Below are 13,158 nucleotides of genomic sequence, written 5' to 3'. Positions count from 1 at the left end.
TACGTTGGAAAATTAATTATTAATTTTTTTCCAAGATTTTTTCTTTGCTTTGTTTGGCCAGATACTTCTGGGACCGTCCTTGTAATCTGCTTAGTGAGTGACCTTTTAGGTTGACCAATGTGTCTTTTGTGACAATTTGAACAAGAAATTTCATGAATTATGTTGGTCAATTTATTATTTTATCAATTTTCAAATGACGTAATATAAAAATTGCTGTAAATACCATCTCACAATCAATTCGATTTTCACTAAAATGAATGAAAGAGTACCTACAAATTAATTAACTAACATAATTGAGTTTCAAATACCTCCTGTAAGTATTTTCAATTTATGAGAATTTTCTTCAAAATGTCTCTTTATAGCGAACGGTTTTCTTGACACGTACAATCATCTAAAAATCTACATATCTCTTAAACCATAAATTTTATCGAGTTAAACTAAGAGTACCGTTCTGTTAAAAAATCAATTGAAAAATTACTTTCTGCTATCTTTACATTGTACGGGATTGTTAACCATTGGGCATGAGCCACTCCTGGCCTTCAGATAGTAGTGTAGAATTATTTACTTCTGCAAACACACTTCATGGACATACGTATTCATCCATTAACAATTCATAATGTTCTAATGTAAAATTTAGAAAACATACTTAAATAAATGTTCTGATCTTACAACTTCGAAGGCATATAACTTAGAAACGAGGGGTCATATGAGAAAATGTTTTCTATGTAACAGCATTATTTTCACGTCATATACTCACTCCCGAATGTTTTGCATCAAGTCCCGAAACACCCGTATATTACATTTATTTATACTCCTATACAGAGGTCCACTTGTTCTATACGTATTCTCTGAAAGACGAGATAGAAGAGGTTTTTGAAGGAGGCAGTTTTCTGATGAATATCAAAATAGAGACTAAAATATGAATATTCAAAAACAGAACCGCTGAAACAGAAAAGAACTTTATTGTAATTTTTAACGAATATTACCTTTGTTTATCTTGCTGTTCCTTATTTGTAATTGATATATTTCTGTTTTTCGAATGTTCAGCAGAAATTGTAAAAAAATTTCACACGGTCAAATCTTCTAGCTTATTTTATCTTTTTTTAAATGTCAATTTAGGACCGTCAAGAAACACGCTGAATTCATTAATTTTAACTTTTAAAGTTTAATAAATAAAGTTATAGATTAATATAAAATTCATTTGATTTTGTGAACACATTCATTCTTCATCTCTGAGTATAGGTTCTCCATCTAATTTTTTCAAATTTGGTAAGCGTTTGGCTGCCTCGACTCTAAAAACGGCCTCATCAGTATTCTCGTGAAGGGGATTCCCAACAAATAATAAATCTTCCAATGCTGGTAATTCGGATAATTTATTAAATTCTCCTAAAAAGAATATACATAGTAAAATATATGAATTGTACGTGCGGTTGAAAAAATCTTCAACTTTCCTGGAGAGATAAGAGATTGTATTTTTCATATAGTTTTCAGTTACTATACAAACTGACATATATTTCTTTTGATTATTTTTTAAAATACACTGACTGAAAAAGTAGGTAAACCACATATCAACCAACATTTTTTGTTAGGCGCATTTGATATCTTCTAAAGAAATTTCTTTCCAAGCTACCACATTTTCATGAATTAGTTTTAGGTAAAACTGCAAATTTCATCAACATCCTACGACAAGTCATGTCCAGGACATATTCAATAGTATTCAATAGACAGATATTGGTAAGCGAGGTGAACTATTAATATGATGTTGATCCATGGATACTATAGATTTGCTTACCCTTGTATTTCATTTGTCTTGTATTATGTGAAGATATGGAATGACACATTGTTCCACAACTTCTTCACCATAACGCCAGACCGTCAGGTTACATAAAATGGAAACTAATGGTGATCTGTTACAATATTCATTTGTCCCCGAGAAGGACTTGATTTTATTGCTGGTTCCGGTGAATTTTCTTTACAACAAAGCCGATAGCTACGGCTATATTCAGTTGTAAGGGGTAAGCCCCAGTGTATACGTAAATAAAAAACACCAAAACTTCGTATTTGGCTAAAACTGTACACCAATCATCCTCAAATGCTCTTCAAACCACCGGTTTACGATGGCCCGCACGTTGTTTTTTAATTATATATCAGCTTCAAGTAACCCAACTATACAACCTCTTGTAAAGTCACGTAAACGATTTCTATGCACTGTGGATATTTTGCTTCATAAAAAAAGTCACTACTTAGAAAATCCTAAAATTCTTGAAAAATCAATAATGTTAACGTCACAAACTATTCACAAACTCAAGCTTTTGGTCAGTTTTCTTGGTAATAGTGAATTGGGTTGACTATGGAGAGGTACGTTCCTTTGAGGGCAACTCAAAGCCATTAACATGGCGGCGAGTCGATCGCAGTGCCATGTCATGCTTCGTGGACCTTAGTCGTCTACGTTACAATTGAGATACGCACCCACACCAAAACTTAAATTTTTAGTCAATAACCTTATTAACTCATATTTTTTCTAAATGAATTGTTTATGGTACTAAAGGAACACTCGAACAATTAAAAATTTGGCCTTGCTATAGTAGATGAGCCTAGCAAGTAACAATTAAAAACCAAGACCATATGAACACTCCCTTTTGAGTTATAAATACGTGCCGTTACAGTTAAGTATTTTCTCTTTTAGCGTTTATAATCTTTCTAATAATAATAACCTAATAAGGTTTTGACTGAAAACAAACTAAAATGATTTACATGTCAAGCAACTAATATAAAAAATATTTGCGGTAAAGTATGGGATAAGTAATATAAATGATATTCCTAACTACAAGATTAACTATGTGTCATGTGTCATGATAAGTTTTTATAATCACATTAGTCTGTAATGTCTATTATTTTATTACAATTAATATGAAAAAGTCATAGTCTTAAGTAATTTTTATTTTGACTTTCAAGGAAACATTTTGCACTTACAAAGATTTGTAATTCTATTATTAAAAACTTGGCAAGTTTTTTTATGCTAATATGAGGCTCATTCATACTATTTTTAAACAACTTCCATTAATATATTCTTAGTTATACGATGGTATTCAAGTAATGTTCATGGCCTGATTCAATGTTTCATGTAAATGATGGAGGTTATTATGTAGTTTCAGTGAAATTGATTATATTTATTATTACAATTCTATCTTTAATTTTAACATCTAATTGGTCTTGTTTGAAGACGTGTTTCCTGCAAGACCATTTGCAGTGATTAAAGTTTGGTAAAAAGAAAGTGATAGTTATTAATTTGTGTCCTACATAATAACAACTAGATTTGAAAATATCTCAATCACTTCCAAGAAATTGTAGTTTATTGGCATGAAATAAGCTACTTATATGAAAGGTATTCAACCCCTATTTCCATTCAGGGTTTCAATTATTTTGTCTTCCGTCGCTAGACGGTTGATGTAATTTAAATCAACCTATAAATTCTAACCCTTACAAATAAGTGTGGCAAACTCCTGCATATTTTTGAATTTTTTATAGGGACCGAAAATAGAGTTTGGTAAGTTTCGAAATTGAAACCATGCACTATATACTTACCCCAGTCTTTAATAACATTATTTCCGATATATAATACTTTAAGTTTTTTCAAAACTGCAACGCCCTTGACTTTTTCGATCAAATTATAAGATATCCATAATTCTTCTAATGTATCAGCCACTCCTTCCAATCCAGAAAATGATTTGATGTAATTCCTCGCCAGTGATAAGATCTTCAAGTTCTTCAGAGCGCTAATACCTAAAATAAACTAGTTCCCAGCTAGACACAGAAAATCTTAATATTAATTATGGTTGGTGTATTGTAGTGTTTAGGTGACTAAGAACCAATGCAATCATTTATTATCATGTCGTGTATTAACCTATAATGTATAGACTCACGTTAGAGCTGGTAAGTCTCTAGGTATCAAAGCGTATTTAAGTCCGAGCTAGAAAGAGTTACATGTCATTATCCAAATACATCCTTTCGAGCCGCAATAGCTTGACAAGGCTTCGAATTAGTTCATTATCCAAGAATAAGACTCGACTGTGTCGCATTCAGAGTTCTGTTGGTGAAAGGTTAGTTGGGTACAATGCGTACAGTATTTTTGTTTTTTGTAGGATGTATCATTAAATAATATCAGCATTATGTCTCTAGGATCGAAGACAAGTGTATCAAGAGACCTGTGGTGACAAATATTTTTTCATTGAAAACAAGAGGAAAGCGAGATATCTAATATCAGAAGGCATTATGGAACAAAACAACTTCAAAATACAACGATTTCACTGGGAATATACGAAAAGACAAAGTCAAAGAACTGAATAGCAGTAAAATCCAGTTTTATTACGCGCAAGATCTTAAGAAAAAACTGAATCCGTTTCAAGATAGGGAGCTAGTTGAAAATTGTTTAAAAGAAGTGGCGAAGAGTATATTACACTACAAGGGCCGAAAGTTAAATTTTCGGCCCTGCTCGTCATGATGCTCGAGGCGAAGCAAGCAGGATCGAGTATACGATAGTGTATACGATTTTTCTTCTTAGCCGGTCGAAAGTTATTTTTAATTTCACTTTTTATGACATTCATAATTGTTTATAAAAGTTAGAGGTAGCAATACTAATGACAGCAATTACCAATTTGTCATAGCAACAGAATAGATAGTCCCTAGCTACGAGTGTAATTAAGCATGAGAAATTTTTGAAGTACTTCTTCTTTTTTTGCCAGAGGAGAAAAAGAGAATATTCCATCACCAGTACAAAAAAACGTAAGTATGACATTACCTCATCAAAGGTATTAATTATATGTTATTTTATTCGTTTTGTTATTTTAGGAGTTATTTATACCAGTAATGTTCATTTATGGCATCTGTTGACTCCATCTAAATATAGTTGTTTATTCTTTGATTTACAGCGAGTGTCAGTCCTGGGGAATCTCTAGCCAGGAAATATAAGGTTACAGTTTATAACCAAGCATTTTTTTAATCGACATTATGCAAAAAGAGCGTGGTAATTATGAAAAAGCGTTCAATATTCGTAAATATCATGTACTCACCAGCTATTTTTTCGATCATATTTGTAGACAAGCTTAACTTAACGCATTTAGTTAGAGCCGAAAGAGAATTATCCATTTTTTCGATGGGTGGCCATTGGAACTGAAAACCCACTTCCAAAGCTTCGCCAATATTTTGATCTGGGTGTTTTTCTTCCCATCGTTTTATAGCATCTTTTATAGTTGTTGGTTTTGACATGTTTTATTTAAATTTATTCTGACACGACGTTTAACCTATATGTTAACAAGTTTCTATGGGAAGTTGCTTATTGATTTAATAAACATACATGGTAAATCTTATTACTCATTCTATCATTATGGATTGGTAATAACTATAAATATCTATGATCTACATATATTCACAGAGGATGGGAAAAGAGAAAAAAAGATCATCAAGACTGTATTACACAATAAAATAATACCATTTATAATAATAACACTACGGATAGTACCATAGGTGAAATTGTACATTGAGAAAAAAAGATTATTGAACCAAATAACATTTTTATATCACGTATATTTTAATAATGGCATCAATTCTCTCTTCTAGTTTATAGTAACTCGATACTGATACCAAAAAACATGCTTATGTTTTTCAAAATGAATTGCGGAGATAATATACATATGAATTAACTGAATTATCATCTTTAATAAGTGATAAGTTAGTGTAATAGTGAGAAGAAATATATACAATACCTGGCCATCGATGTTTTTTCATTTAGTGAACATCGATGGTTGATAATCATTGGAAGAAAATCATCGATGTTTTGAAACATCCATGTTTTCCTAAAAGAACAAAAAAAGAATAAAAAAATAATTAAGAACATATTTTAATGAAAATATGAAAGAAATGTTGTAAATTAACCGATTTTTCTGATTTTGCGTAATAGCTGATAGGTAAATACAAGTTATTGTTTTCCTAAAATTCATTGGTAAAGAAAATCTTTAAATTAATTTTTAAAGTCGAAAACAAAACCCAGTCATTTTTAATGTGTATTTAGCTGTATTACCTAATTAAAAATCATCTGTAATTTTTTACTCATTATTACACAAAAATAATTAGAAGGAAAACAAAGTTATAAGCAAACTTTAATAATAAAAAGAAATAAATTATACAATTTAAGTTTTAATAATAATTAAAAACAATATAGAACAATTGATCAATTAATATTAAAAAGATAAAAATTTTGAAACAAAAATATTGGGTATTAAATTTCCCAAAATTTGTCATCTAGTTCATGCAGAAAAATAAGTTGCACAGCCATATCTTCTGAAAGGCTATTGAATACTACTTGAAAAATAGTAGGGTAAGTGTCGTTAATCATTTTTCAGAAAGCCAGAGGGTTCTGCTGAATCTTCTCGTTTGGGGAATTAAAGTATAAAGAAAATTCTTCGGGCATTGATATCGATTATTTCTTTTTTGCCATGCGGTCTGAATTCACTCAAAACGTACACCTGTATTCCACAACCTTCTCTATTCATGGGAAGGAATTCAAATAATGAAATAATTAGTCTTGATTAATTTGAAATTTATTAATAGAAGTAGCTTTTCAACAACTAGGATGTTTATTTAAAACCATCGATAATGTTTAGATAACATCGAACCATCGATACCCATACCTATTTTGGGGTTGTGGCAATCATTCTATGCGAACAATATCGTTCAGTGTCCGGTATTCCCCATTTGAAATTATAAGACATCTTATTATTAGTTTGTTTGTAAAATAATGTCTCATTATCCACTTATTTTTAACTTAGGTAGACTACACAGAGAAAGAACCACATTGAAAGGAAAATGGACAAAAGTGGAGTTTATTTTAACAAAAGGGATAATTTTGGTGAAAATGTTAAAAATGTTTTGGTTAGTTATGATTGCATTATGAAAAATAGAGTGAGTAGAGTGAGTGAGTACGTTATGTTAGAAGCAAACCCGTGTTAATTTTGAATGACCGATAATACCCCAACAGTAGACCGCCATTACCCGTCCCGCAGGGTAATAGCCGCCAATGAAGGGTTTTATAAAATGATTGAAAAATATGAAACACATGATTGATAATGTGCTTGATATATATATATTTAGTCCACTATAAATAAATTATTACCTATGCCGTAAGTCCCTAAAATAAATTGAAAAATGGATCAATGCTTAAGTGATCGCTATTCCTCCGCCTTACCCTACTGTTTCCTGCATTTGAGGATGGAGATTCCACGCATGAATAATGTTTTTTAGGTGCTAGGTTTTGTAGGTGATCACCTCTTAACCTCTTCTGTTATAATCAACTTCCTCACATTTTCAATTGAGCATATCGATTGTACAACTTTCAAGCTATCATAAAGAAGAGTTAGTTCTCTCCAAAGCTTTAGCGATGGCATATGAATAAAACTGTAATTTGACAAATATGCTGTTGATCGTGAAACGAAAGCAAATTTGTCGACTCAAAAACAGTATTATTGTATATTTCTCTTAACATCCAATGGACGATAGAAGTCTGATATTGTCAGAGGAAACGCTTTTTATTGAAAAATATAATTCGTTGATTACGAATTTGATTTCAAATTTACAAAAACTCAAAAAAAGTTGAGCAAGAGTTTGATTAACAAACGTTCTTGAAAACGAGGGTTGTTTTCTCTCCTCGAAACACACAGTCACTGCTTCCCTCGGATGCTACTTTCACTCTGGCATTCTATGGGTAACATTCCAGTTGGAGCTCTATTATCGTTTGATTCTATCTCACTAGCAATCACTTTAGCCAATTTACGATAGACAAATACCTAACTGAAAACTTCTCTTAATTTTTGGGCAGCTTTTTTGAAATGTGGCGCCACTGTGCTTTTGTAAAAACAATTATTTGAATCAACAAAAATAAAATATTCAGAGGGAAGGCTTTTTAATGAAGAATAGCAAGATACAAATATTTATAACACGTGCGATTTAGAATTAATAAGAAGACAGAAATTGTGTAAATAATTATTAAGTAGGTTATTCAACGTAAATGTAGATTTAGTTTTATATCATAATCATGAAGTTCCTTGTAGTTGCTAACAGATTTGCACCACTGTTAACCGTTTTCCTGTCTTTAGTTATCGCGAATTTTGCCAATTGTTCTAATGTGAACTGTTTCGCTTTCTTTGACTTGGTGAATTCTTTCGTCATAGTTTAAAATTGCACTCCATTCAATATTTAGTGGCTTCTCTAGTTCCGCTCCGACGAATAGCATTAAACCAATTGGTGTGGACATTTCATCTGGCTTTTCTCCCCAAAAAGAGAAATAGAGATCGCAAAATACAGAATACATTGGACAGTGGAACGCTCATCCGACACCTATAAAGGTATAAGGAAAAGAGAAGAAAAAGTATATAATTATTGTGTAAATCAATCGAAGCACATATATAATTTCAAGACATGATCAACAGTCACATTCCTAAAAGCATAGTAGACATCATTCGTAAATAGAATTCAAATAAAATATAGTAATATTCTCATTTTGATATTTATTCAAAAATATGAACTAGCGATTTTCTTATTAACCCCTGATTTTGAAAAAATTGATAAGCAGAATTTATAACAAATCAAAGTTATTGAATCATTAATGTAGATTTAGTTTTCCTTCATAATCATGAAGTTCCTTGTAGTTGCTAATAGATTTGCACCACTGTTAACCGTTTTCCTGTCTTTAGTTATCGCGAATTTTGCCCATTGTTCTAATGTGAACTGTTTCGCTTTCTTTGACTTGGTGAGCTCTTTCACCATAGCTTAAAATTGCACTCCATTCAATATTTAGTGGCTTCTTTAGTTCCCGTCCAATAAATGGCATTAACCCAGCTTGTGTGGACATTTCGTCTGCCTTTTCTGGTGACAAAATACAGAATACATTAGACACTGGAACTCTCATCCGACGAGAAGAAAAGACCCGACAACATATTAAGCCCAAAAAACAATTTAAATTACAAAGGCAGGAATTAGTATAGACAGAATAAGTTATCGGAAAAAAAAGATATTATTACATATTGAAGTAGACTTCATTTTTTCTACTTTTTCTCTCCTCCAAATTGAGCGTATTGGTTGTGCAATTCAGTCTTTCAAGTTATTTTAAAGGTTCTGTCCAGAGCTTTAGAGAGATCATATGGATCCAATTACAAACTTACTTTCGTTCTAGTGACGGAAGCAAAATAATCGATGCAAAAAGCAGTATTATTGTATACTTCTCTTTACATCCAATGGATGATAGAAGTCTAACAATGTCTTTAGTAAAAACAATTATCTGGATTAAGAGAAACACTATATTCAGAGGGAACGCTTTTTATTGAAAAATACAATTACCAACCATCAAATATATTTGAGATTTCATAGCAAGATACAAATATTGATATTCACACGTGCGATTTAAAATTAATAAGAAAAATACAGAAATGGTGTATATAATTATTAAGTAAGTTATTCAAAGTACATATATATATATAAATTCAAGGCATTATCAACAGTCACATTCATAAAGGCATAGTAGATATTATTTGTTAATAGAATTCACATAATATGTAGAATAATTCTCATTTTGATATTTTTATACAATTCAAAAATATAAACTAGCCATTTTTTTATTAATAGCAGATTTTAGAAAAGTTAATAAGCGGAATTTTGTCACAAATCAGTTATTTAATCAGCAATGTAGATTTATTCTTCTACCATTTATATATTATGAAGTTTCTTGTTGTATACCATATTACTCGATATTAGTATGAAGAAATGTTTCCTAGGACAGAATAATGTATCCAATCAGAAGTAGGATAAACTAGTTTAGCCTGGATGCAACAAGTCGTGATTAACATAAAGTAGAGTAAACTAGTTTTTTTCTAAACTGGACTAGTTTGACCTTGTTAAGATACAAATAAAAATAGCCTAACGTAACTTAACCTTCCGACGGGAACGCCTTTGTACTGAGTGCTACAGGTGTTTTGTTTCAGTTTTCCCTAACACCTGAAGGATTAACATGAGTTCTCACCCCTCATTATTCCACCCCTGCCACAACCTTTACACAATAGAAAAGAAAGCAGAAAAAAATCTGCCGTGGTTTAGTCATAAACAACAATAAATGTTGTTCAAACAAAACTTGTTTTTCTTATATTAATTAGTAATAAAATAAATTTTGTGCCTGTAATTACAATATTGATCAAACAAAGAAGAAACAAAACTACAGTAAAACAAGCACGAGGAGCTGATTTTTGAGTATAATTCAGTTAATCCATTGTTAAAAACCTAAGGTAAGAGTAAATAATCTATTTTATCGGAATTACATGTAAAAATGAACATCCATATGAAGGTTTTAAATGAAATAAACTTGTAAAGCAGTACAACGCGCTGCTGGTGTCATAAAAGGGGGCGCACCCACCGGGAGGTTAATGGAATTATTCAGATGATTGAAGAGATTAGTTTTAATTTTTTGGGGGGAAAATATTGGAACATTAAGATATAAATTCAATAATTTATTTTGGAATGATTTTATTTTAAATTGAAGTTATTAATGAAAATAACCGATTCTTCAAAAACTTTCACAATTTTTATGTGAATATAGAGGGTAATAACTACTCTTTTAAATGAAAAAGGAATTAAAGGAAAATTTATAAATTCATCATATCTAAATAAATATTCACGCGATTTTATTTGACACTTCAAGAATATTGGAGAAAAAATGATCTTAGATTCTTTATCACAACATCGTGTGTACATATACTGACTCATATAAAAACTGCAATAGTTAGAATTTGTTGCAAATTTATTTTAATGCAACAAAATGGTTATTAAAATTGCAATAAATTCCAGCCATTAGTTTCCTCTCAGTAGCAATAAATTAAACCTGCCAATTTTCCAAACTATTTTTCCACAATTTTCTTTGAAACTTGAGTACAATGTCATGAGTAAATCAACATGCGCATTTTTTCTATCACAAGATTAACCACATATTTGATCTTCACGACATTATGGAGATGTTGACCAAAATGGTCTGATGGCGTGATTCAACAAATCTCGTTGGTAAAGACTTTTGGTCCCCAAGGATAGATTTTCAACAACTTTATTAATTAGAAATTATTATATGAGATGTAAAGAACCCAGAATGTCAATGTCATTTGTTTATTATCGAATACAACCTTATATGTTTTCATTTTTTTCTCATCCCCTCACATGACTTAACGTAACGTGAAAGAGAACGTAAAAATCTGAATTATTTGTGCAGCAAACCCCACAAAAGAATCGAGGATGGTATGAGGTGCAATATGATATATTACCCTTGGTTTTCAATGACGGCTGGTTACATTGTCAAAGTACTGGAATCCGTTGCGCTTCCATGTCTTTACAATATACAATTTTCCATCAAGATACAATTCGCTTTCATTGGATAAGTGTTGCAACACGTCTTTAGAAGAAACTAATCGCTGCTTTTTCTGCCATTGAGCCATTGAACACGTACTGGATGCGATCGGTAAGAGTTTTGGTGATTTAACACCCCAGATGAGATCTTTCTATGTCTACGAATTCAATGATCTTGTAACGATATACCACCTGCAGCATATCAAATTCAATGAATAATCATTGGAAAAGTTGCACAAATTCTTTTGTTTACAAATTTAATATTTACCTTTCATAAAAATAAACATTTTATGGAAATTTCAATAACATTGTTCTACAAATTTTAGGTGGTGCAATTTTTATGAGAGTCAGTATATATAATATTAGCAAAAATAATTTATGATCTATTTAACATGTACACGCACAAGAATATTAGTCGCTTGAGTTGACCTAAAATCGTGATTATCACCTCATAATAATAAATTTTATGAAATGCAAGATTTCCACGATCATTGTACACCTTAAGTAACTATCTAATTGAAATTAAACAATATCGATATTATTACTAATGTTATGCTAAAAGTAATTGCATTAGCTTTGGAACATTCAGTTGGTTTTTCACCTTTAATATATTGACAAAGTGCCTGTACGAAATTAGTTTGGGCAAGTTCATTATCTTCCTGTTTGAATTCGTCGTTGAAAACGATCGTCGGAACAGATTTTAATGGTTTCTGGACGGCATCCGTCAACTTACCCATAATGGAAAGATAATTAGAAGCTGAAAAAAGAAATAGTTTAAATCATCTCAAACTTACAAAAATTGAGGAATAGGAATGTTTACAAAACGATATGGAACCTGAAAATAGCATAACATCTTACTTTCCAGATTTAACACGTCGCATCTTCTGGCTCTTTCCGAATATAAGTAATATGCGCTGAAAAATCGGTACAATTTCTGTTACAAAGGTCACGAAAATCGTAGGAAACCCACTCCGAAAGAAATCTTTCGGAAAAGCTGTTGCCTATTCGAATAGCTGAAATAGCGGCTTTCTGGCCTTTACAGATTAGAATTTTTTGCGGTCAGTCAATGCGCACTACTGTGTACAAGGAGCACCGAAAAGGGGCCAAAATGAAGTCAACTGGCATTAAGATGAATAAATCTATTATACGGGTGGATCCAAAATGGTGAACTGGCTAAAGCAGGAGTATACCGGCACGAAGGATGTGAAGTAAACATCATTTATCTGGGAGGGCACGCTTCTTTCTTCTAAGCAGACCAAGTTAGCGTAGTTGTTGCAGCAAACTGTGCTGCAAATAATAACCACATTACTATGTTCATCTTTTCATCGATGCACTGCAATGCATGATCACTGAAACAAATCTAATTTTGGAATGCTACAATGGACTCATTGAACTGTCTGGCGATAGGATAGTAGTGATGCTTTGGACATGAGGAGTCAGGATCAATTAAATTGCTGAAGACCTGACCAAGCTTGAATCCACTCAACAAGTGAAAGAGCCTGAACCTTAATAAGAATTCCTTATACGGTAGGAAAAGATAAAACAAAAAGGCACGACTCTAATCATATGAATGTAAAGAGACCAACTAATCAAACTCCTCATACTAAGCGGAAAAATACTGCATATTAATAGAGGGAATCAGGATTGAAAAATCCTCGCCATTCCTAGAATTATTAGAAAATATTCTCCTTCAATTTTCTCTTGTTTCATATACGATGTCCTGCAGAA

The 13,158-nt window shown here is 31.6% G+C and overlaps 2 protein-coding genes across 2 annotated transcripts in view; both read right to left on the bottom strand.

Annotated features, from left to right (window-relative positions):
• Positions 1-1,141: 1,141 nt before the first annotated feature.
• Positions 1,142-5,321, bottom strand: LOC130893923 (dynein axonemal light chain 1). Its single transcript, XM_057800379.1, has 3 exons — positions 5,070-5,321; positions 3,586-3,783; positions 1,142-1,386 (listed from the first exon to the last, which is right to left on the bottom strand). The coding sequence occupies exons 1-3, from the start codon at positions 5,263-5,265 to the stop codon at positions 1,220-1,222; spliced, it is 561 nt and encodes a 186-aa protein (XP_057656362.1). The 5' UTR covers positions 5,266-5,321; the 3' UTR covers positions 1,142-1,219.
• A 4,029-nt stretch (positions 5,322-9,350) lies between these two features.
• Positions 9,351-13,158, bottom strand: part of LOC130894642 (GILT-like protein 1) — a 28,490-nt gene continuing 24,682 nt past the window's right edge. Inside the window, exon 4 of the mRNA XM_057801565.1 lies at positions 9,351-12,187. Coding sequence (XP_057657548.1) covers positions 11,943-12,187 — 245 coding nt within the window. The 3' untranslated portion in view covers positions 9,351-11,942. The remainder of the gene's footprint in view (positions 12,188-13,158) is intronic.

This window comes from Diorhabda carinulata, chromosome 5 (genome assembly GCF_026250575.1).
Source record: "Diorhabda carinulata isolate Delta chromosome 5, icDioCari1.1, whole genome shotgun sequence".
NCBI lineage: Eukaryota > Metazoa > Arthropoda > Insecta > Coleoptera > Chrysomelidae > Diorhabda > Diorhabda carinulata.
Note: the sequence above shows the minus strand (reverse complement) of the source record. Positions and strands in the feature narration are given on the sequence as shown.

What these genes read in the sequence shown, in the direction of transcription:
- LOC130893923 (XM_057800379.1), bottom strand. Translation starts at nt 5,265, where the DNA reads ATGTCAAAACCAACAACTATAAAAGATGCTATAAAACGATGGGAAGAA. An exon ending in TATGATCGAAAAAATAGCTG is followed by an intron (nt 3,784 to 5,069) that starts GTGAGTACATGA and finishes AGTTTATTTTAG; the next exon opens with GTATTAGCGCTCTGAAGAAC. An exon ending in TAATGTTATTAAAGACTGGG is followed by an intron (nt 1,387 to 3,585) that starts GTAAGTATATAG and finishes TATTCTTTTTAG; the next exon opens with GAGAATTTAATAAATTATCC.